This window comes from Dendropsophus ebraccatus, chromosome 13 (assembly GCF_027789765.1).
Source record: "Dendropsophus ebraccatus isolate aDenEbr1 chromosome 13, aDenEbr1.pat, whole genome shotgun sequence".
NCBI classification, from domain to species: domain Eukaryota; kingdom Metazoa; phylum Chordata; class Amphibia; order Anura; family Hylidae; genus Dendropsophus; species Dendropsophus ebraccatus.
Genome location: NC_091466.1, coordinates 80298403 through 80321604, shown reverse-complemented (window position 1 = coordinate 80321604; position 23202 = coordinate 80298403). Strand labels below are relative to the sequence as shown.

Here is a 23202-nt window from a genome sequence, read left to right as displayed (position 1 = left end):
GGATGTGATGGAAGGGGAGGTGACGTGGGGGACAGGAGAGGACGTGATGGGAGAGGACGTGATGGGAGGGGAGTTGATGGGAGAGGAGGTGACGGGAGGGGAAGGCAAGAGAAGGGGATGAGAGGTGACGGGAGGGGAAGTGACAGGAGAGGAGGTGACGGGAGGGGAAGGCAAGAGAAGGGGATGAGAGGTGACGGGAGGGGAAGTGACAGGAGAGGAGGTGACGGAAGGGTAGGGGAGGGGGCGGGAGAGGAGGTGACGGGAAGGGAGGGTACGGGAAGGGAGGAGACGGGAAGGTAGGGGAGGTGACTGGAGAGGAGGTGACGGGAGGGGAGGTGACTGGAAGGGAGGGGAAGGGAGGGGACGGGAGAGGAGGCGACAAGAGAGGAGGTGACGGGAGGGGAGGGGACAGGAGAGGAGGTGACTGGAAGGGAGGGGACGGGAAGGGAGGGGACGGGGGAGTAGGGGACGGGAGAGGAGGTGACTGGAAGGGAGGGGAAGGGACGGGAGGGGAGGGGACTGGAAGGGAGGGGACGGGAAGGGAGGGGACGGGAGAGGAGGGGAGGTGACTGGAAGGGAGGGGACGGGAGAGGAGGGGAGGTGACTGGAAGGGAGGGGACGGGAGAGGAGGGAAGGTGACTGGAAGGGAGGGGACGGGAGGAGAGGGGACGGGAGAGGAGGGGACGGGAGAGGAAGGCAAGAGAAATGGATGAGAGGTGACGGACAGGGAGGGGAAGGGGAGAAAAAAAGAAGAGAGGGAAGGGAAGAGAAGGGGAGGTGACGGGAGAGGAAGGAAAGGATATTTATACACACAGCTCTCTCCAATGTTTAAATTTGCATCTTTATTAAATTAAAGAAGAAGCTAAAGCTTTTTGCTTCTGTCTCTGCTTATAGATCAGGCTTGTGATTGGCCGGCAGGGGCTTATCAGTCTTCCCGCACTTTATGGGATTGTTAGCGCCATACTTGATGCGTACTGCGGGAGAGAAGACATTGCAGGGTCAGCATCACATAGACGAGAGAAACCATCTTATACCCAACCACAATATCGCCCTTCTCCTATGTCCCCCTCACACAGGTCCAGGAAGCTGAGATATGGGGAGCTACATGGTGGGACACTGCCCCATCCCCCTCCATCACCCCCACATATCATTGTACTAAGCAGCGGCCACAGATATATGCAGGTGTCCTCCCCCAGCCTGACCATTATATCTACCAGTCACAAGTATAATATATAACAAAAAACATAATAGACAATGTATAAACCCCCTCACCTTATAACTCTTATACTCAAAATCATCGAACCGCACGGTTTCAATAGTCAGAGCAGTACAGGCGTACACAGTATCCAGGGGAACCTCCACATTCACCGGCCTACAGGAATCACAGACACACTGATAGTATTATAATAGTTATATTCCTGTATATAGGAGCAGTATTATAGTAGTTATATTCCTGTATATAGGGGGCAGTATTATAGTAGTATATCCCTGTATATAGGAACAGTATTATAGTAGTATATCCCTGTATATAGGGAGCAGTATTATAGTAGTTATATTCCTGTATATAGGGAGCAGTATTATAGTAGTTATATTCCTGTATATAGGGGCGGTATTATAGTAGTTATATTCCTGTATATAGGAGCAGTATTATAGTATATCCCTGTATATAGGGAGCAGTATTATAGTAGTTATATTCCTGTATATAGGAGCAGTATTATAGTATATCCCTGTATATAGGGAGCAGTATTATAGTGGTTATATTCCTGTATATAGGAGCAGTATTATAGTAGTTATATTCCTGTGTATAGGAGCAGTATTATAGTAGTTATATTCCTGTATATAGGAGCAGTATTATAGTAGTTATATCCCTGTATATAGGAGCAGTATTATAGTAGTTATATTCCTGTATATAGGAGCAGTATTATAGTAGTATATTCCTGTATATAGGAGCAGTATTATAGTAGGTATAATACTGTATATAGGGGCAGTATTATAGTAGTTATATTCCTGTATATAGGAGCAGTATTATAGTAGTTATATTCCTGTATATAGGAGCAGTATTATAGTAGTATATTCCTGTATATAGGGGCAGTATTATAGTAGTTATATCCCTGTATATAGGAGCAGTATTATAGTAGTTATATTCTTGTATATAGGAGCAGTATTATAGTAGTTATATTCTTGTATATAGGAGCAGTATTATAGTGTTATATCCCTGTATATAGGAGCAGTATTATAGTAGTATATTCCTGTATATAGAAGCAGTATTATAGTAGTTATATCCCTGTATATAGGAGCAGTATTATAGTAGTTATATTCCTGTATATAGGGAGCAGTATTATAGTAGTTATATCCCTGTATATAGGAGCAGTATTATAGTAGTTATATTCCTGTATATAGGAGCAGTATTATAGTAGTTATATCCCTGTATATAGGAGCAGTATTATAGTAGTTATATTCCTGTATATAGGAGCAGTATTATAGTAGTATATCCCTGTATATAGGAGCAGTATTATAGTAGTTATATTCCTGTATATAGGAGCAGTATTATAGTAGTTATATCCCTGTATATAGGAGCAGTATTATAGTAGTTATATTCCTGTATATAGGAGCAGTATTATAGTAGTATATTCTTGTATATAGGAGAAGTATTATAGTAGTTATATCCCTGTATATAGGAGCAGTATTATAGTAGTTATATTCTTGTATATAGGAGCAGTATTATAGTAGTTATATTCCTGTATATAGGAGCAGTATTATAGTAGTATATTCTTGTATATAGGAGAAGTATTATAGTAGTTATATTCTTGTATATAGGAGCAGTATTATAGTAGTTATATTCCTGTATATAGGGGGCAGTATTATAGTAGTTATATTCCTGTCTATAGGAGAGGATAGACGTGTGCTTGTGAGCTCCCTGAGGGGAGGAGGCATGGCTTCTGACCCAGGAGGAGGGGAGGGAAGCTGGGCAGATGATCCTGGGAGAGTCCAGGGTCTGGAGTGCGGCCTGCAGCATGGAGCTGGTGGAAGTGGAGATTTGGACATGGTGGCTGGTGAGTCTTCAGAATCTTGCAGTGTTGTTGGATTTAACAGAAAAGTTACAAGGAAAAATATATTTATGCTGGAAATGCAGATTGGCAAATTGAGAGATGAAATTAAGAAAGAGACTGATCCTAAAGTAAAGTTGATGAAATGTGAAAGGCTGGATGATTGTAGACGTGAGCTGGCCATAATGAAGGGCAGGCTGGATGATTGTAGACGTGAGCTGGCCATAATGAAGGGCAGACTGGATGAGGGAACAAACACCGCACCCAAAGTGGAAAACTGGGCGATTGAGAGAAAGAGAGAGGCCAGAGCCCAAGGTATGAGAAGGAGACTGAGAGACATTATTATCAAAAAAGATATTAACTATGACACAGTATATGACATTGTGGACCAGGGAAAACCTGTGAGATTTGGGGGAGCAGCTACTGAGGAATCGCTGCACTCAGAGACAAACAATAGCGGATCTGTAGAAAACATTGACAGTGATGATGATGCAGAGAGCTCTGTGCCAGCCAGCAAGGGGTTAAACGCAGAGGATTCTGACTGTAATTCTGGTCATATGAGTGAGAATGACTCCACTATGCAGCAAAGTACTGACATTGTATATGATACCCCACAGAACAGAGGGAGTGTGAGCCGGCTAATGCCAGAGCCAACCGCACAGCCTGCAGCACACAGTATACAGGACACTCTGCAGCCTGCAGCACACAGTATACAGGACACTCTGGAGCCTGCAGCACACAGTATACAGGACACTCTGGAGCCTGCAGCACACAGTATACAGGACACTCTGCCGCCTGCAGAACACGGTGTACGGGGCTCTCTGCAGCCTGCAGCACACAGTATACAGGACACTCTGCAGCCTGCAGCACACAGTATACAGGACACTCTGGAGCCTGCAGCACACAGTATACAGGTCACTCTGCAGCCTGCAGCACACAGTATACAGGACACTCTGCCGCCTGCAGAACACGGTGTACGGGGCTCTCTGCAGCCTGCAGCACACAGTATACAGGACACTCTGCAGCCTGCAGCACACAGTATACAGGACACTCTGGAGCCTGCAGCACACAGTATACAGGTCACTCTGCAGCCTGCAGCACACAGTATACAGGACACTCTGCAGCCTGCAGCACACAGTATACAGGACACTCTGCAGCCTGCAGCACACAGTATACAGGACACTCTGCAGCCTGCAGCACACAGTATACAGGACACTCTGCAGCCTGCAGCACACAGTATACAGGACACTCTGCAGCCTGCAGCACACAGTATACAGGACTCTCTGCAGCCTGCAGCACACAGTATACAGGACACTCTGCAGCCTGCAGCACACAGTATACAGGACACTCTGGAGCCTGCAGCACACAGTATACAGGACACTCTGCAGCCTGCAGCACACAGTATACAGGACACTCTGCAGCCTGCAGCACACAGTGTACGGGACTCTCTGCGGCCTGCAGCTCACAGTATACAGGACTCTCTGCGGCCTGCAGCTCACAGTATACAGGACTCTCTGCGGCCTGCAGCTCACAGTATACAGGACTCTCTGCGGCCTGCAGCTCACAGTATACAGGACTCTCTGCGACCTGCAGCACAAAGTATACAGGACACTTTGCAGCCTGCAGCACACGGTGTACGGGGCTCTCTGCGGCCTGCAGCTCACAGTATACAGGACACTCTGCAGCCTGCAGCACACAGTATACAGGACACTCTGCAGCCTGCAGCACACAGTATACAGGACTCTCTGCGACCTGCAGCACAAAGTATACAGGACACTTTGCAGCCTGCAGCACACGGTGTACGAGGCTCTCTGTGGCCTGCAGCACACAGTATACAGGACACTCTGCAGCCTGCAGCTCACAGTGTACGGGACTCTCTGCGGCCTGCAGCTCACAGTATACAGGACACTCTGCAGCCTGCAGCACACAGTATACAGGACACTCTGCAGCCTGCAGCACACAGTATGCAGGACACTCTGCAGCCTGCAGCACACAGTATACAGGACACTCTGCAGCCTGCAGCACACAGTATACAGGACACTCTGCAGCCTGCAGCACACAGTATACAGGACACTTTGCAGCCTGCAGCACACGGTGTACAGAGCTCTCTGCGGCCTGCAGGGAGTAGAGTAAAGGGTGCACAGCCACCAGTAGCACACACAGTTGGATCAGCAGGACAGCCTGGTGTCAGTAATCCTGTGGAGAGGCCCAGCACTGATCCCTCTGCCGGCAGACCTCAGTACAGACTGTTCTCCAGTGTTACAGGGTCAGCTAACCCCACACCGCAGAGGAGGAATGCGGTAAGGATCCGGTATACGGGTCCAGAAGATGGCATCCCCTCTAGACTGTACATTGGAAAAGTTTTATTAAAAGAGTTTATGCGGTTTGAGGCCTCGGAGGTGTATGCCCTAATCCATATCCCCTCCACCAGAATCTATGATATCAGCTTTAAGCTGCAGTATAGTCTGGACTTATTCTGGAATATCTACAATGATACTAAAGGTCACAAGATGTGGGAACACCTCCAGGTCATACAGTTGTCCAAGCCTCAGGTAGTGACCGTCACCATCCTGTTCCAGTCCGAGGTGGTGGCTCTGGCGGATCTAATCCACTGGCTGAGCCGGCAGTGTGATGTGAAGAGCCATCCGGCTAAGATATACGATGAGGAGGGGATTTGGAATGGTGGGTATACAGTAAAGATTCAGCTCCGGCGAGAGAGTGGCATGAACAAACACCTACCACACTCCTTTTACCTGGGCTCAGAGCGTGGGATATGCTATTACCCAGGTCAGCCACGTCTTTGCCATAGATGTGGGGGCCGACACCTGGCCATGAACTGTTCTCGTATCAAGTGCTCGTTATGTGGACAGTTTGGACATGGAAAGGAGGATTGTACGGGCCCGGTGATCTGTAATCTGTGCTCTGGCCCAGGTCACACATTCAAAGATTGTCCACATGCAGAACACAATAAGTGTAATGAGACCCTCATCGAGGCCATGGAGGAAGAGCAGGAGGACGTCACTGAAAGTGTGGGCATAGCCCCAGAAGTCGCCAGTACCAGTACTAATGTCAAACAAGGTACAAGTGACCCTGCTGCAGTGCCTCATGTTCTGTCTATGGATGCTGCACCACATGTACCAGAAGACAATGTAGATGAACCATCTATGGATGCTGCACTTATCACTGCAGAGCCTGAAGTATTATCCACCAGTACAGAGTCTGCTAGTCCACCTATGGATGCTGCACAACAACTCTCATCAGCCACTGACATACCACCTGCGGATGCTGCACAACAACTCTCATCAGCCACTGACATACCACCTGCGGATGCTGCACAACAACTCTCATCAGCCACTGACATACCACCTGCGGATGCTGCACAACAACTCTCATCAGCCACTGACATACCACCTGCGGATGCTGCACAACAACTCTCATCAGCCACTGAAGAGACAAGTAAAGTGCTCAGAGAACCAGTCACTAAACCCTCCAAACAGCAGCCCAGCACCTCTACAGATCCAGCTGCAAGTACCCGTGTAGATGATGACGGGCTCCAGATCGTAAAAAGAAAAAACACAACAGTGGATTCCTCTAGAAAGATCACTGCAACCAAGAAGCCAGCTGAGCCGCCAGCGCTGGAGATCACCTCTGGAAGGTACAGTGCTCTGGGAGAAGAAGAGCAGGAGACAACAATAGAACAAGTTCCCTCAACCCTTCCTGATGATGATCCTGAACCCTCAGTGTCCACCAAGAGATGGGGAACTACAGGTCACAGCAGTGGAAGGAGAAAAAGGACTAAGAAGGCCAAGTGAATGAGACTAAGACTCAGCTCTATCAATGTAAACAGTGTGAGGACTAAGAGCCGGCGACAGGCGATCTACCAGCTTCTGTCTCAGGAGAGATCTGAAATAGAGTCTCTAAAGACTGTATATAAGAGAGACCTGAAATGTGACCCGCACAATGTGTATTGGAGAAACATCCATGTGTCATGTTTTCTGTAATGTTATCAAGTAATGTAACAATATCTTTATTTTCTATGATTTTAATGTTAATACACTGTAATAATTTGGTGTAAGTTTTAAATAAAAAGATCATTATAGTAGTTATATTCCTGTATATAGGGGGCAGTATTATATATTTATATTCCTGTATATAGGGGCAGTATTATAGTAACTATATTCCTGTATATAGGAGCAGTATTATAGTAGTTATATTCCTGTATATAGGAGCAGTATTATAGTAGTTATATTCCTGTATATAGGAGCAGTATTATAGTAGTTATATCCCTGTATATAGGAGCAGTATTATAGTAGTTATATTCCTGTATATAGGGAGCAGTATTATAGTAGTTATATTCCAGTATATAGGAGCAGTATTATAGTAGTATATTCCTGTATATAGGGGGCAGTATTATAGTAGTATATCCCTGTATATAGGAGCAGCATTATAGTAGTTATATCCCTGTATATAGGGGGCAGTATTATAGTAGTTATATTCCTGTATATAGGAGCAGTATTATAGTAGTTATATTCCTGTATATAGGAGCAGTATTATAGTAGTTATATTCCTGTATATAGGAGCAGTATTATAGTAGTTATATTCCTGTATATAGGAGCAGTATTATAGTAGTTATATTCCTGTATATAGGAGCAGTATTATAGTAGTTATATTCCTGTATATAGGGGGCAGTATTATAGTAGTTATATCCCTGTATATAGGAGCAGTATTATAGTAGTTATATTCCTGTATATAGGAGCAGTATTATAGTAGTTATATTCCTGTATATAGGAGCAGTATTATAGTAGTTATATTCCTGTATATAGGAGCAGTATTATAATAGTTATATTCTTGTATATAGGAGCAGTATTATAGTAGTATATTCCTGTATATAGGAGCAGTATTATAGTAGTTATATTCCTGTATATAGGGGAGCAGTATTATAGTAGTTATATTCCTGTATATAGGAGCAGTATTATAATAGTTATATTCTTGTATATAGGAGCAGTATTATAGTAGTATATTCCTGTATATAGGAGCAGTATTATAGTAGTTATATTCCTGTATATAGGAGCAGTATTATAGTAGTTATATTCCTGTATATAGGAGCAGTATTATAGTAGTTATATTCCTGTATATAGGAGCAGTATTATAGTAGTATATCCCTGTATATAGGAGCAGTATTATAGTAGTTATATCCCTGTATATAGGGGGCAGTATTATAGTAGTTATATCCCTGTATATAGGGGTCACCTGGAGCAGTATTGGCAGTATGGTAGATATAATATAGAATATAATCTGGTTTCCTTACTGTTGGGTCAGGGACTTTCTCCACTTGTTCATGTTGTTGTTATTAGCGGCTGCTGACACGGCGTTTTCCTTTCCTACATCTGGTAATATGAGCAGCACATTCATATACTTGTCCCTTTTCACCTCCAGCATAGTGAATCCTAAAGTCTTTTCCTTCATTACATTGTAGTTTCCCTGCAGTTGTACCGAGTATCCTCTTCCTCCACTGATAGGAACTTTCCACTTATCTATGAAGAAGCAGAAGGGGCGGAGAAGCTGATTATTAATGTGACGCCATTAGCCGTAGAATCCGTATATAGAACCAGTATATAGAGCCAGTATATAGAACCAGAATATAGAGCCAGTATATAGAGCCAGTATATAGAACCAGTATATAGAGCCAGTATATAGAGCCAGTATATAGAGCCAATATATAGAACCAGTATATAGAGCCAGTATATAGAACCAGTATATAGAACCAGTATATAGAGCTAGTATGTAGAGCCAGTATATAGAGCCAATATATAGAGCCAGTATATAGAGCCAATATATAGAACCAGTATATAGAGCCAGTATATAGAACCAGAATATAGAGCCAGTATATAGAGCCAGTATATAGAGCCAGTATATAGAGCCAATATATAGAACCAGTATATAGAGCCAATATATAGAACCAGTATAAAGAGCCAGTATATAGAGCCAGTATATAGAACCAGTATATAGAGCCAGTATATAGAGCCAATATATAGAACCAGTATATAGAGCCAGTACATAGAACCAGTATATAGAACCAGTATATAGAACCAGTATATAGAGCCAGTATATAGAGCCAGTATATAGAACCAGTACATAGAACCAGTATATAGAGCCAATATATAGAACCAGTATATAGAACCAGTATATAGAGCCAGTATGTAGAACCAGTATATAGAGCCAGTATATAGAACCAGTATATAGAACCAGTACATAGAGCCAGTATATAGAACCAGTACATAGAGCCAGTATATAGAACCGGTATAAAGAGCCAGTATATAGAACAGGTATATAGAGCCAGTATATAGAACCGGTATATAAAGCCAGTACATAGAACCAGTATATAGAGCCAGTATATAGAACCGGTATATAGAGCCAGTATATAGAGCCAGTATATAGAACCAGTACATAGAACCAGTACGTAGAGCCAGTACATAGAACCAGTACGTAGAGCCAGTATATAGAGCCAGTATATAGAACCAGTATATAGAGCCAGTATATAGAACCAGTATATAGAGCCAGTATATAGGGCCAGTATATAGAGCCAGTATATAGGGCCAGTATATAGGGCCAGTATATAGGGCCAGTATATAGGGCCAGTATATAGGGCCAGTATATAGGGCCAGTATATAGAGCCAGTATATAGAGCCAGTATATAGAGCCAGTATATAGGGCCAGTATATAGAGCCAGTATATAGAGCCAGTATATAGGGCCAGTATATAGAGCCAGTATACACACCTGTGACCGCACTCACCTGCACAACTTATCACAACAGCGTCTGTAGTTTCCTTAAAGCCAGGGAAGAAGTTTTTGATTTTTCCGCTGGTTTGTGCAGCCACATAGTCATTGAGTTTGGTTTGGGTTTTGGGATCCTTGAAATCTGCTGCTATAACCTGAGCGTTCTGATTACCGGGAGTCCGACCATCCGACAGGAATATTGTGACTCCATCATTAGAATGAAACTTACTGTCAGGATTATCCAGCTCTTTATAGGTGTAAACTAAGGCGTCACGATCAAACTCTACACTGAGGAGCGCAAAGTCATTGGAGTTAACTGGGGGCAAATGTCTGGGGACTTTGCTAGTGATATAGGAAAACTGCTGGACCCCCAGGTGCACAAGAGAGGCCCCCATACACAGGAACAGCAGCAACTTCATCTTCTATCTATTGTTTATCTATAACAAAGAAAATACAAATTATCCCTAGGTTATACCAGCTGTACATATATAATTATATACAGTATATACCCAGGTTATACCAGCTGTACATATATAATTATATACAGCATATACCCAGGTTATACCGGCTGTACATATATAATTATATACAGTATATACCCAGGTTATACCAGCTGTACATATATAATTATATACAGTATGTACCCAGGTTATAGCAGCTGTACCTATATAATTATATGCAGTATATACCCAGGTTATACCAGCTGTACATATATAATATATACAGTATATACCCAGGTTATACCAGCTGTACATATATAATTATATACAGAATATACCCAGGTTATACCAGCTGTACATATATAATTATATACAGTATATACCCAGGTTATACCAGCTGTACATATATAATATATACAGTATATACCCAGGTTATACCAGCTGTACATATATAATTATATACAGTATATACCCAGGTTATAGCAGCTGTACATATATAATATATACAGTATATACCCAGGTTATACCAGCTGTACATATATAATTATATACAGTATATACCCAGGTTATACCAGCTGTACATATATAATTATATACAGCATATACCCAGGTTATACCAGCGTCCTCCCTATAGGTGGATGTAATGTATAATCTGACGGGATCGGGCTGTGGGATATTTGATCAGTCTTGTGGTTAGATACACCCAGCACAGAGAACATTTCTCACACTCACCTCTGGCACCAGGAATGTTTGCTTAATCTTATTTTATAAACACTCAATATAATAGGGGAGGATGGAACAGAAGAGGAGGATTACCCTCTTCCTGCTGATATGAGGGATCAGGGTCACATCTCCTCTGATCCAGGGGGGGGGGGGGGTCTGTTTCTGTTAATGATAACGCTTCTTTAGTAGCTTTGTGTTACTGATACTGGTTTATTAGTAGTTTTGTGTGACTGATATAAAGACTGTTTTATGTTTTATTGGGGTCTCATCAGTGGTGGCGCTGTTGCACTGACGTCTATGAAAAAAGTGTGCAGAAACGATAGAGGTCATAAGTGGTACTGCAGGGGAAATTATAGATTAATATGTAAGTATATTCTGCTCACTGAGCACGGTGCAAGGAACTAGAGGCAGCACAGCAGGGGACATTATTACTATATGGAGGGCACAGCATGGGGACTGTGCCAACAGGAGGCATTATTACTATAAGAGGGTACAGCAGGAGACATTATTACTATATGGAGGCATAGCAGGAGACATTATTACTATATGGAGGCATAGCAGGAGACATTATTACTATATGGAGGCATAGCAGGAGACATTATTACTATATGGAGGGCACAGCATGGGGACTGTGCCAACAGGAGGCATTATTACTATATGAGGGTACAGCAGGAGGAATTTTTACTATATAAGGGGACAGCAGGGACATATTACTATATGAGGGCACCGGAGGAGACATTATTACTATATGGGGGCACAGCCGGGGACATTATTACTATATGAGGGTACAGCAGGAGACATTATTACTATATGGGGGCACAGCAGGAGGCATTATTACTATATAAGGGCACAGCCAGGGACATTATTACTAGATGGAGGGCACAGCCAGAGACATTATTACTATATGGGGGCACAGCAGGAGGCATTATTACTATATGAGGGTACAGCAGGAGGAATTATTACTATATAAGGGGACAGCAGGGACATATTACTATATGAGGGCACAGCAGGAGACATTATTACTATATGGGGGCACAGCCGGGGACATTATTACTATATGAGGGTACAGCAGGAGACATTATTACTATATGGGGGCAAAGCAGGAGGCATTATGACTATATGGGGGCACAGCCAGGGACATTATTACTAGATGGAGGGCACAGCAGGAAACATTATTACTATATGGGGGCACAGCAGGAGCCATTATTACTATATGAGGGTACAGCAGGAGACATTATTACTATATGGGGGCACAGCCAGGGACATTATTACTTTATGAGGGTACAGCAGGAGACATTATTACTATATGGAGGACACAGCAGGGGACATTATTACTATATGGAGGACATAGCAGGAGACATTAGCACTATATGGGGGCACAGCAGGAGACATTATTACTTTATTTGGGGCACAGCAGGAGACATTATTACTATATGGGGGCACAGCAGGAACATTATTACTATATTGGGGCACAGCAGGGGACATTATTACTATATGAGGACACAACAGGAGACATTATTACTATATGGACGACACAGCAGGGGACATTATTACTATATGGACGACACAGCAGGGGACATTATTACTATATGGAGGGCACAGCAGGGGACATTATTACTATATGGAGGACACAGCAGGGGACATTATTACTATATGGGGAATAACAGGGACATTATTACTTTATTGGGAACACCAGGGACATTATTACTATATGGAGGCACAGCAGGAGACATTATTACTTTATGGGGGCACAGCAGGACACATTATTACTATATGGAGGCACAGCAGGAGACATTATTACTTTATGGGGGCACAGCAGGACACATTATTACTATATGGAGGCACATCAGGAGACATTATTACTATATGGAGGACACAGCAGGGGACATTATTACTATATGGGGAATAACAGGGACATTATTACTTTATTGGGAACACCAGGGACATTATTACTATATGGAGGCACAGCAGGAGACATTATTACTTTATGGGGGCACAGCAGGACACATTATTACTATATGGAGGCACAGCAGGAGACATTATTACTTTATGGGGGCACAGCAGGACACATTATTACTATATGGAGGCACATCAGGAGACATTATTACTATATGGAGGCACAGCAGGGACATTATTACTTTATGGGGGCACAGCGGGGGCGTTATTACTAAATGGAGGCACAGCAGAAGATATCATTACTATATTGTGGCACAGCAGGAGACATTATTACTATATTGTGGCACAGCAGGAGACATTATTACTATATTGTGGCACAGCAGGAGACATTATTACTATATGGGGGCACAGCAGGAGACATTATTACTATATGGGGGCACAGCAGGAGACATTATTACTATATGGGGGCCCAGCAGGAGACATTATTACTATATGGGGGCCCAGCAGTAGACATTATTACTATATAGAGGGCAAAGCAGGGGACATTATTACTATATGAAGGCACAGCAGAATATATTATTACTATATGGGGGCATCGCAGGGGGCATTATTACTATATGGAGGTACAGCAGAAGATATCATTACTATATGGGGGCACAGAAGGAGACATTATTACTATATTGTGGCACAGCAGGAGACATTATTACTATATGGGGGCACAGCAGGAGACATTATTACTATATGGGGGCCCAGCAGTAGACATTATTACTATATAGAGGGCAAAGCAGGGGACATTATTACTATATGAAGGCACAGCAGAAGATATTATTACTATATGGAGGCACCGCAGGGGGCATTATTACTATATGGAGGTACAGCAGGGGGCATTATTACTATATGGAGGTACAGCAGGGGACATTATTACTATATGGTGGATCCTACAAACACAGGCAACCCACATATCTACTCACTTTACTGTACATGACACCAAACAGCGCAATTACTACTGTATGGGCCTATTTCGCCTATCGTTAGGAGAAATGGAAGAAAGTTTAGGAAAAGTGCAGAGCCTAAGATGTTTGTCTGTCAGGTTCTTAAGAGAGGAATTAAAGCTAAAGGAAATCATCATGGTGGTCTGGGCCAGATGGAGAGGAAAAGGGAAAGTGACCCCTTAGATCAAAGAAGAGTAAGATTCTTGTATTTTGTAGAACATTATTTGGTTGGGAAACACTCCCCCCTCATCGCTGTCCTCACCAGGACAGTATATTGGTTCGTCCCTCGAAAACCATTTCAATTGGTCATGTGACCCCATGGGAAAATTAATTGCCCACCCTTGAGTTAGAGAGAGAGAGTAGTTATTGGGTTAGATACACTGTACAGAGACAGTGTTGATGTTGTGTTAGATACACTGCATAGACAGGTAGTAGGTGTTGGGTTGGATACATCAGACAGAAGATGATGGGTTGGATACACTAGATAAGACAGTTTTTGTTGGGTTGGATACACTGGATACACAGAGCGTGGGGTTGGATACACAGAGCATGGGGTTGGATACACAGAGCGTGGGGTTGGATACACAGAGCGTGGGGTTGGGTGATACTCACCTGTAGCATTCGGTGCTCTCTTTGATAGCGACGTCCTATTAATCCCTCTATATATAGTTATCGGCTACTGAGGCATCATGGGAAACATTTAGACAAACGTTATTTTTCTGCCAAGTCCAATAATTCTCATCTCCCTCCCTGGAAGTAAATAGAGAAGAAGAATAAAACCGCAATGAGGAGTCGACAAACCGTGACTGACGTGAGAAGCTGCAGCAAGAGCCGAGTTACTAAGAAAACTTCTGGGGAAAAGGATTAAGCTGATAAGAAATGTGTGACGTCCAATCCAGCCGGCAGTGAGGCACAGTCCGGCCGGGGCTTGTCCTGGTGATGGGCAGTTGTTCCGATAATGGGCAGCTGTTCCGGTGATGGGCAGTTGTTACAGTGATAGGCAGCTGTTCCGGTGATGGGCAGTTGTTACGGAGATGGGGAGTTGTTCCGGTGATGGGCAGTTGTTCGGTAGTGGGCAGCTGTTCCGGTGATGGGCAGTTGTTCGGTAGTGGGCAGCTGTTCCGGTGATGGGCAGTTGTTCCGGAGATGGGGAGTTGTTCCGGTGATCGGCAGTTGTTCCGGTGATGGGCAGTTGTTCCAGTGGTGGGCAGCTGTTCGGGTGATGGGCAGTTTTTCTGGTGATGGGCAGCTGTTCCGGTAATGTGCAGCTGTTCCGGTAGTGGGCAGTTGTTCCGGTGATGGGCAGCTGTTCCGGTAATGTGCAGCTGTTCCTGTGGTGGGCAGATGTTCTGGTAACCAGCAGCTGTTCCGGTGGTGGGCAGTTGTTCCGGTGGTGGGCAGCTGTTCCAGTGATGGGCAGATGTTCTGGTAATGGGCAGCTGTTCCGGTGATCTGCAGTTTTTCTGATGATCGGCTGCTGTCCAGGTGGTCGGCTGCTGTTACGGTGATAGGCCACTGTTTTAATGATCGGCTGCTGTCCCAGTGATCGCCCCTTGTCTCGGTGATCGTCCACTGTCCTAGTGACCTTACGCTGTCCTGATGATCGTCCACTGTCATGTGATCGGCCCTTGTCCTATAGATCAACCCTTGTCCCAGTGATCGCCCACTGTCCCAGTGACCGTGTGGCCCAGGTAGACAGTAGTACCATTACTGTATGTAATACCATCCAATTACAGGTTAAGAACGGCCGCGTTGTTATACACGTCCCATCTGTTCTCTGTATTATGTTTTATTTCTTTACAATCCTTTTTAATCTTTTTATGACCTTTCCTTCCGGGTTAGGGAGGGATAGATTTCTTATCCTGTGTATGTAATCCTGGTGATGGGCAGTTGTTCCGTTGATGGGCAGTTGTTCCGGTGATGGGCAGCTGTTCCGGTGATGGGCAGCTGTTCCAGTGATGGGCAGTTGTTCCGGTGATGGGCAGTTGTTCCGGTGGTGGGCAGCTGTTCGGGTAATGGGCAGTTGTTCCGGTAGTGGGCAGTTGTTCCGGTGGAGGCCAGCTGTTCCGGGGATGGGCAGTTGTTCTGGTAATGGGCAGTTGTTCTGGTGATGGGCAGTTGTTCCGGTAGTGGGCAGTTGTTCCGGTGATGGGCAGCTGTTCCGGTGACGGGCAGATGTTTTGCTAATCGGCAGCTGTTTCGGTAATGGGCAGCTGTTCCGGTGGTGGGCAGATGTTTTGGTAATCGTCAGCTTTTCCGGTGGTGGGCAGCTGTTCGGGTAATGGGCAGTTGTTCCGGTAGTGGGCAGTTGTTTTGGTGGAGGCCAGCTGTTCCGGGGATAGGCAGTTGTTCTGGTGATGGGCAGTTGTTCTGGTGATGGGCAGTTGTTCCAGTAGTGGGCAGTTGTTCCGGTGATGGGCAGCTGTTCTGGTGATGGGCAGCTGTTCCGGTGATGGGCAGCTGTTCCGGTGACGGGCAGATGTTCTGGTAATGGGCAGCTGTTCCGGTAATGGGTAGCTGTTCCGGTGGTGGGCAGATGTTCCGGTAATCGGCAGCTTTTCCGGTGGTGGGCAGCTGTTTCGGTGATGGACAGTTGTTCCGATGATCGGCTGCTGTCCTGGTGATGGGCAGCTGTTCCGGTAATGGGTAGCTGTTCCGGTAATGGGCAGCTGTTCCGGTAGTGGGCAGCTGTTCCGGTGGTGGGCAGCTGTTCCGGTGATGGGCAGCTGTTCCCGTGTTGGGCAGTTGTTCTGGTGATGGACAGTTGTTCCGATGATAGGCAGCTGTTCCGGTTATGGGCAGCTTTTCCGATAATGGGCAGCTGTTCCGGTAGTGGGCAGTTGTTCCGGTGGTTGGCAGCTGTTCTGGTGGTGGGCAGTTGTTCCGATGATGGGCAGCTGTTCCGGTGATGGGCAGCTGTTCCGGTAAGGGGCAGATGTTCTGGTAATGGGCAGCTGTTCCGGTGATCGGCAGTTTTTCTGATGATCGGCTGCTGTCCAGGTGGTCGGCTGCTGTTACGGTGATAGGCCACTGTTGTAATGATCGGCTGCTGTCCCAGTGATCGCCCCTTGTCTCGGTGATCGTCCACTGTCCTAGTGACCTTACGCTGTCCTGATGATCGTCCACTGTCATGTGATCGGCCCTTGTCCTATAGATCAACCCTTGTCCCAGTGATCGCCCACTGTCCCAGTGACCGCGTGGCCCAGGTAGACAGTAGTACCATTACTGTATGTAATACAATCCTATTACAGGGTAAGATCGGCCGCATTGTTATACACGTCCCATCTGTTCTCTGTATTATGTTTTATTTCTTTCAATCCTTTTTAATCTTTTTATGACCTTTCCTTCCGGGTTAGGGAGGGATAGATTTCTTATCCTGTGTATGTAATCCTGACAGGGAGTCAGAGGCTCCGTAAGCTTCACCGTGCCTGGCATCAGGTGGTGTCTCCGGGCAGGCGCCATTGTTTCCCATTCACAGCCGGTAATAATAATGAACCTTGGTCTGTGGTTTCCAGAATAAAATAGATGATTCCATGATATCTTGGCTTCTATGTCTGTCCTTTGGACAACCTACCTACCTACCTACCTACCTATCTAGCTAATGGGGAGGGGCAATTTATTAACCTAATATTGAGAGTGATTACCTACCTAACTACTTGATTATGAGTGGGCACAAATGTAACCTGGACTGTGCGATCACTCACTTATAGGGAACCTGTCACCCTGGGAGATCGAGCCGAACCTGTAGTGTGCGGATACGGGTGGTCCGCTAAGCTTTTATATCACCTGGGTAAAGTATCTCTCTCAGGAATCGCTCAAAGGGAATGATGCTGCTGTTTGTGTTTTCCCCACTAGGTGTCTCACTCCACCAACTAAACTGTCTGTATGAGCACAGCTGAAGGGAATGGGTTAACTTGTTGTAGTGTTGTATTTACTGTTTGACCAATCACAGGTGCAGGTACCTCACACAGTTTTCCACCAATTAGACTTCTTCCCTTTCCTCTTTCCTGTACAGCCCCACCACCTTGTCACCCCTATATAAAACCGGTTACTTTCTGGTGGGAGGAAGAACAAGCAAGCTAGAGAGCTCCTGCTGCAGTGAAGCTGGGCCTGGCCCGGGGCCAGAGCCCTTGTCAGTGACTAGAGACACAGCCAGGAGAGATTTTCTATGGAGAAAGCCTACCTGAAGATGCACTGCTAAAACCTACAGAGGGGTCAACATCCTCTAGGGTACATCTTGTTCACGCCCGGGATCCTTCTCTTCTATTCTCAGGACAGTTACCAGAGTAAGGAACTCATCCCCAGTAAGACGAAGTGCAGGAAAAAGCTGAAGTGTCCTACTGATTTGCATACGGCTATCCTGGGAGGTCTTGGGAAGCCTGATAAGCCTAGTTGTAAAGAACCAATTAGGAGTGTACTGCTCTAAATTTCACACGGCGTGCATGCGTGCATGATTGGCATTGGGAATAGAGAGCAGGAGCTTGGCTGGGTAACAGACAATGCAGGGGGAAGAAGAGCAGGCAGACCTGCGTCCCGGCATCAGATTTGCGGCGTCCGCTGTGAGAGAAGGACAGTGGTGTGACCACGGCCTGAGGAGTGGGGGTGACTACGGCCTCCCCCTCCTTCTTTCTGGACCAAAACCTCTCCAGGCGACCAGTAAGAACCATCTCCCTTTAACCGACTTCATGGCAAAGATGTCAGATGCCTGTGAGAGGGTCAGACTTCACGTAGTTCTCCGCTGGGAGGAAGTGGATGACAAAATTGAACTTTGACAAGAAGAAGGACCACCTGGCCTGCATTGGATTAAGTGGCTGGGCCGACTGGATGTAGAGGAGGTTCTTGTGGTCCGTGAAGATGTTAATCAGATGCTTCGCCCCCTCCAGGAGCCAACTTAATCGCCAGTAGCTCTCGATCTCCAATGGCATAATTCCTCTCTGCTGGAGAAAAGGTCTTCAAGAAGAAGCCGCGTGTTCGAGTCTTCCCTGACAAGTCCTTCTGGGTAAGGACTGCCCCGACTCCCACCAAAAAGGCATCCACCTTCAGGGAGCATGGCCTAGTGGCATCTGGGCCAGACAGAATAGGAGCTGAAGCAAAGGCAGACTTCAACTTAGCAAAAGCTTGCTCTGCCTCGGCTGGCCATTGCTTGGGGTTAGCGCCCTTCTTGGTCAGGGCCACAATCGGCAAGACTAAGGTAGAAAGTGGGAAATGAATTGCCAATAATTGGCAAATAGTTGGCAAACCCCAAGAATCACTGTATACTTTTAAGCCCAACAGGGCGTGGCCACAGGAGATCCAATGAGAGCATTGCCGGATCTATTTGCAGACCATGAGACGATATACACTAGGAGGTGAAGACTGGTGGAACCCGGACATCTCCAACTTTGTGTACAGGCAATTGCCTCTTAATCTACACAGCACTTGACAATGACACAGCATAGACGATGACACAGGTGTAGAGGACATCCCGGAAGATGTCGTTGACAAACTCCTGGAGGACTACCGGGACATAACAAGATATTCAAAGTGCCCATCCCTGATTGATGGTGTTCCTCCATTCATCGCCCTCACAAATTTTGATTAGATTATACGCTCCCCTGAGATCCAATTTCATAAAGATCCGGACTCCGCGAAGACGGTTGAACAATTCTAGGATAAGTGGCAGGGGATACCGGTTCTTAATGTCTCGGTAATCAGTGCAAGGCCGAAGGGACCCATCCTTCTTCTGGACAAAAAAGAAACTGGCGCCTGCTAGTGAGGTGGACTTACAGATGAAGCCTTTTTGCAGGTTTTTCCTAATGTAGGCCAACATGGCTTCGAGACTGAGAGAGGGTAAACCCTACCATGAGGAGGAGGAGCAACAGGAAGCAGGTCTATAGAGACGCTCTCTCTTCTGAGGACCCAGCATGTCTGTACATTACACTAACTGTCCATTGATTTCAATAAAATCTGAGTAATACCTCATTTCCCCTGCAGGGGCACTATTGGTAAATCAAACACTTCGAAACAGATCATAGCTGATCGCTGGAGATTCCTGCTTATTACTGGGGACCCTTGCTAACTAAGGGACATTAAGGACGGGAAGCCTTCAGCTGCCATTATGCCGGGACAGACAACATCTAAAAACTCATACCGCTTATTATATATGTCATATATTATAGACCCAGTACGGCTTCTTTCCCTGAATCAGGAGATATAACTCTTATTGTAATCCATCTCTCCGGCGCTGAGGTACAAGTAATATGGGAATTCTGCCCACGGGATGTCCCCTCCGGCTGCAGAGGCTGAGCCCCAATCAGACCCTTAACTCTAAACCAATGCGCCCTGGCCCCCCAGCGTACACCGCAGCGTTCAGCCTGACCAGGCACCCGTCGGCATTCACCACCTGGCTGGGTTCACACTACGTATATTTCAGTCAGTATTGTGGTCCTCATATTGCAACCAAAACCAGGAGTGGATTAAAATCACAGAAAGGCTCTGTTCACACAATGGTGAAATTGAGTGGATGGCCGCCATATAACAGTAAATAACGGCCATTATTTCAATATAACAGCCGTTGTTCTAAAATAACAGCAAATATTTGCCATTAAATGACGGCCATCCACTCAATTACAACATTATGTGAACAGAGCCTTTCTGTGTTTTTAATCCACTCCTGGTTTTTGTTGCAATATGAGGACCACAATACTGACTGAAATATACGTAGTGTGAACCCAGCCATAAAAGGCATTGGTGCTGGTGCTGATACTGTAGGAGCAGCTGGTGCTGATACTGATACCATAAGAGCAGCTGGTGCTGATGCTGTCGGAGCAGCTGGTGCTGATACTGTAGGAGCAGCTGGTGCTGATACTGTAGGAACGGCTGGTGCTGATACTGTAGGAGCGGCTGGTGCTGATACTGTAGGAGCGGCTTATGCTGATGCTGTAGGAGCGACTGGTGCTGATACTGATACTGTCGGAGCGGCTGGTGCTGATACTGTAGTAGCGTCTGGTGCTGATACTGATACTGTAGGAGCGGCTGGTGCTAATACTGATACTGTAGTAGCGTCTGGTGCTGATACTGTAGTAGCGTCTGGTGCTGATACTGTAGGAGCGGCTGGTGCTGATACTGTAGGAGCGGCTGGTGCTGATACTGATACTGTAGGAGCGGCTGGTGCTGATACTGTAGGAGCGGCTGGTGCTGATACTGTAGGAGCGGCTGGTGCTGATACTGTAGGAGCGGCTGGTGCTGATACTGTAGGAGCGGCTGGTGCTGATACTGATACTGTAGGAGCGGCTGGTGCTGATACTGTAGGAGCGGCTGGTGCTGATACTGTAGGAGCGGCTGGTGCTGATACTGTAGGAGCGGCTGGTGCTGATACTGTAGGAGCGGCTGGTGCTGATACTGATACTGTCGGAGCGGCTGGTGCTGATACTGTAGTAGCGTCTGGTGCTGATACTGATACTGTAGTAGCGTCTGGTGCTAATACTGATACTGTAGTAGCGTCTGGTGCTGATACTGTAGTAGCGTCTGGTGCTGATACTGTAGGAGCGGCTGGTGCTGATACTGTAGGAGCGGCTGGTGCTGATACTGATACTGTAGGAGCGGCTGGTGCTGATACTGTAGGAGCGGCTGGTGCTGATACTGTAGGAGCGGCTGGTGCTGATACTGTAGGAGCGGCTGGTGCTGATACTGTAGGAGCGGCTGGTGCTGATACTGTAGGAGCGGCTGGTGCTGATACTGTAGGAGCGGCTGGTGCTGATACTGTAGGAGCGGCTGGTGCTGATACTGTAGGAGCGGCTGGTGCTGATACTGTAGGAGCGGCTGGTGCTGATACTGATACTGTAGGAGCGGCTGGTGCTGATACTGTAGGAGCGGCTGGTGCTGATACTGTAGGAGCGGCTGGTGCTTATACTGTAGGAGCGGCTGGTGCTGATACTGTAGGAGCGGCTGGTGCTGATACTGTAGGAGCGGCTGGTGCTGATACTGATACTGTAGGAGCGGCTGGTGCTAATACTGATACTGTAGTAGCGTCTGGTGCTGATACTGTAGGAGTGGCTGGTGCTGATACTGATACTGTAGTAGCGGCTGGTGCTGATACTGTAGGAGCGGCTGGTACTGATACTGTAGGAGCGGCTGGTGCTAATACTGATACTGTAGTAGCAGCTGGTGCTGATACTGATACTGTAGGAGCGGCTGGTGCTGATACTGATACTGTAGGAGCGGCTGGTGCTGATACTGATACTGTAGGAGCGGCTGGTGCTGATACTGATACTGTAGGAGCGGCTGGTGCTGATACTGTAGGAGCGGCTGGTGCTGATACTGTAGGAGCGACTGGTGCTGATACTGATACTGTAGGAGCGGCTGGTGCTGATACTGATACTGTAGGAGCGGCTGGTGCTGATACTGTAGGAGCGGCTGGTGCTGATACTGTAGGAGCGGCTGGTGCTGATACTGATACTGTAGGAGCGGCTGGTGCTGATACTGTAGGAGCGGCTGGTGCTGATACTGTAGGAGCGGCTGGTGCTGATACTGTAGGAGCGGCTGGTTCTGGTAGGCACTCATGGTTAATGATGATATATTGATAAGTGATAGGCTTACAGCAGTTAGGACCCCTCTATTGTTGGAGTACCCCTATAACAGTATCATCCAACCCCCTCTAATGATGATATATTGATAAGTGATATAATTACATTAGTTAGGAGCCCTCTATTGTTGGGGTACCCCTATACCAGTATCACCCCCCCCTCTAATGATGATATATTGATAAGTGATATAATTACATTAGTTAGGAGCCCTCTATTGTTGGGGGACCCCCATAACAGTATCACCCACCTCTAATGATGATATATTGATAAATAAGTAACATAGTAACATAGTAAATAAGGTTGAAAGAAGAGAAGAGTCCATCAGGTTCAACCTAGGGAAACCCCACTATGTTCATCCAGGGAAGAAGGCAAAACCCCCCACGAGGCAGACGACAACCGCCCCACCACAGGGAGGATATTTGGCAATCAGAATAATCCCTGGATCACCGGAAATCTAATGCCCATAACTTGTAATATTATATTGTTCAAGAAAAGCATCCAGGCCTCCCTTGTACTTATATAATGAATCGGCCATGACAACCTTATGTGGCAGAGCGTCCCACAGTCTTACCGCTCGTACAGTAAAGAACCCGCGTCGATGCTGATGATAAAATCTTCTTTCCTCTAGACGTAGAGGACGCCCCCTTGTCATGGTTACAGACCTAGGAGTAAGGAGACCCCTACAAAGATCTCTGTACTGTCCATTCATATATTTGTACATTGTGATCAGATCGCCCCTAAGACGTCTTTTTTCTAGCGTAA

The 23202-nt window shown here is 46.0% G+C and overlaps 1 protein-coding gene across 1 annotated transcript; it reads right to left on the bottom strand.

Moving 5' to 3' along the window:
* Positions 1-822: 822 nt before the first annotated feature.
* LOC138770698 (serine protease inhibitor A3L-like) lies at positions 823-14587 on the bottom strand. The gene is made up of 5 exons (XM_069949863.1): positions 14489-14587; positions 9842-10262; positions 8356-8581; positions 1273-1372; positions 823-974 (listed from the first exon to the last, which is right to left on the bottom strand). The coding sequence occupies exons 2-5, from the start codon at positions 10242-10244 to the stop codon at positions 942-944; spliced, it is 762 nt and encodes a 253-aa protein (XP_069805964.1). The 5' UTR covers positions 10245-10262; positions 14489-14587; the 3' UTR covers positions 823-941.
* Positions 14588-23202: the final 8615 nt, after the last annotated feature.

What these genes read in the sequence shown, in the direction of transcription:
- LOC138770698 (XM_069949863.1), bottom strand. Translation starts at nt 10,244, where the DNA reads ATGAAGTTGCTGCTGTTCCTGTGTATGGGGGCCTCTCTTGTGCACCTG. An exon ending in TGTTGTGATAAGTTGTGCAG is followed by an intron (nt 8,582 to 9,841) that starts GTGAGTGCGGTC and finishes GCTTCTTCATAG; the next exon opens with ATAAGTGGAAAGTTCCTATC. An exon ending in AGAAAGTCCCTGACCCAACA is followed by an intron (nt 1,373 to 8,355) that starts GTAAGGAAACCA and finishes TGATTCCTGTAG; the next exon opens with GCCGGTGAATGTGGAGGTTC.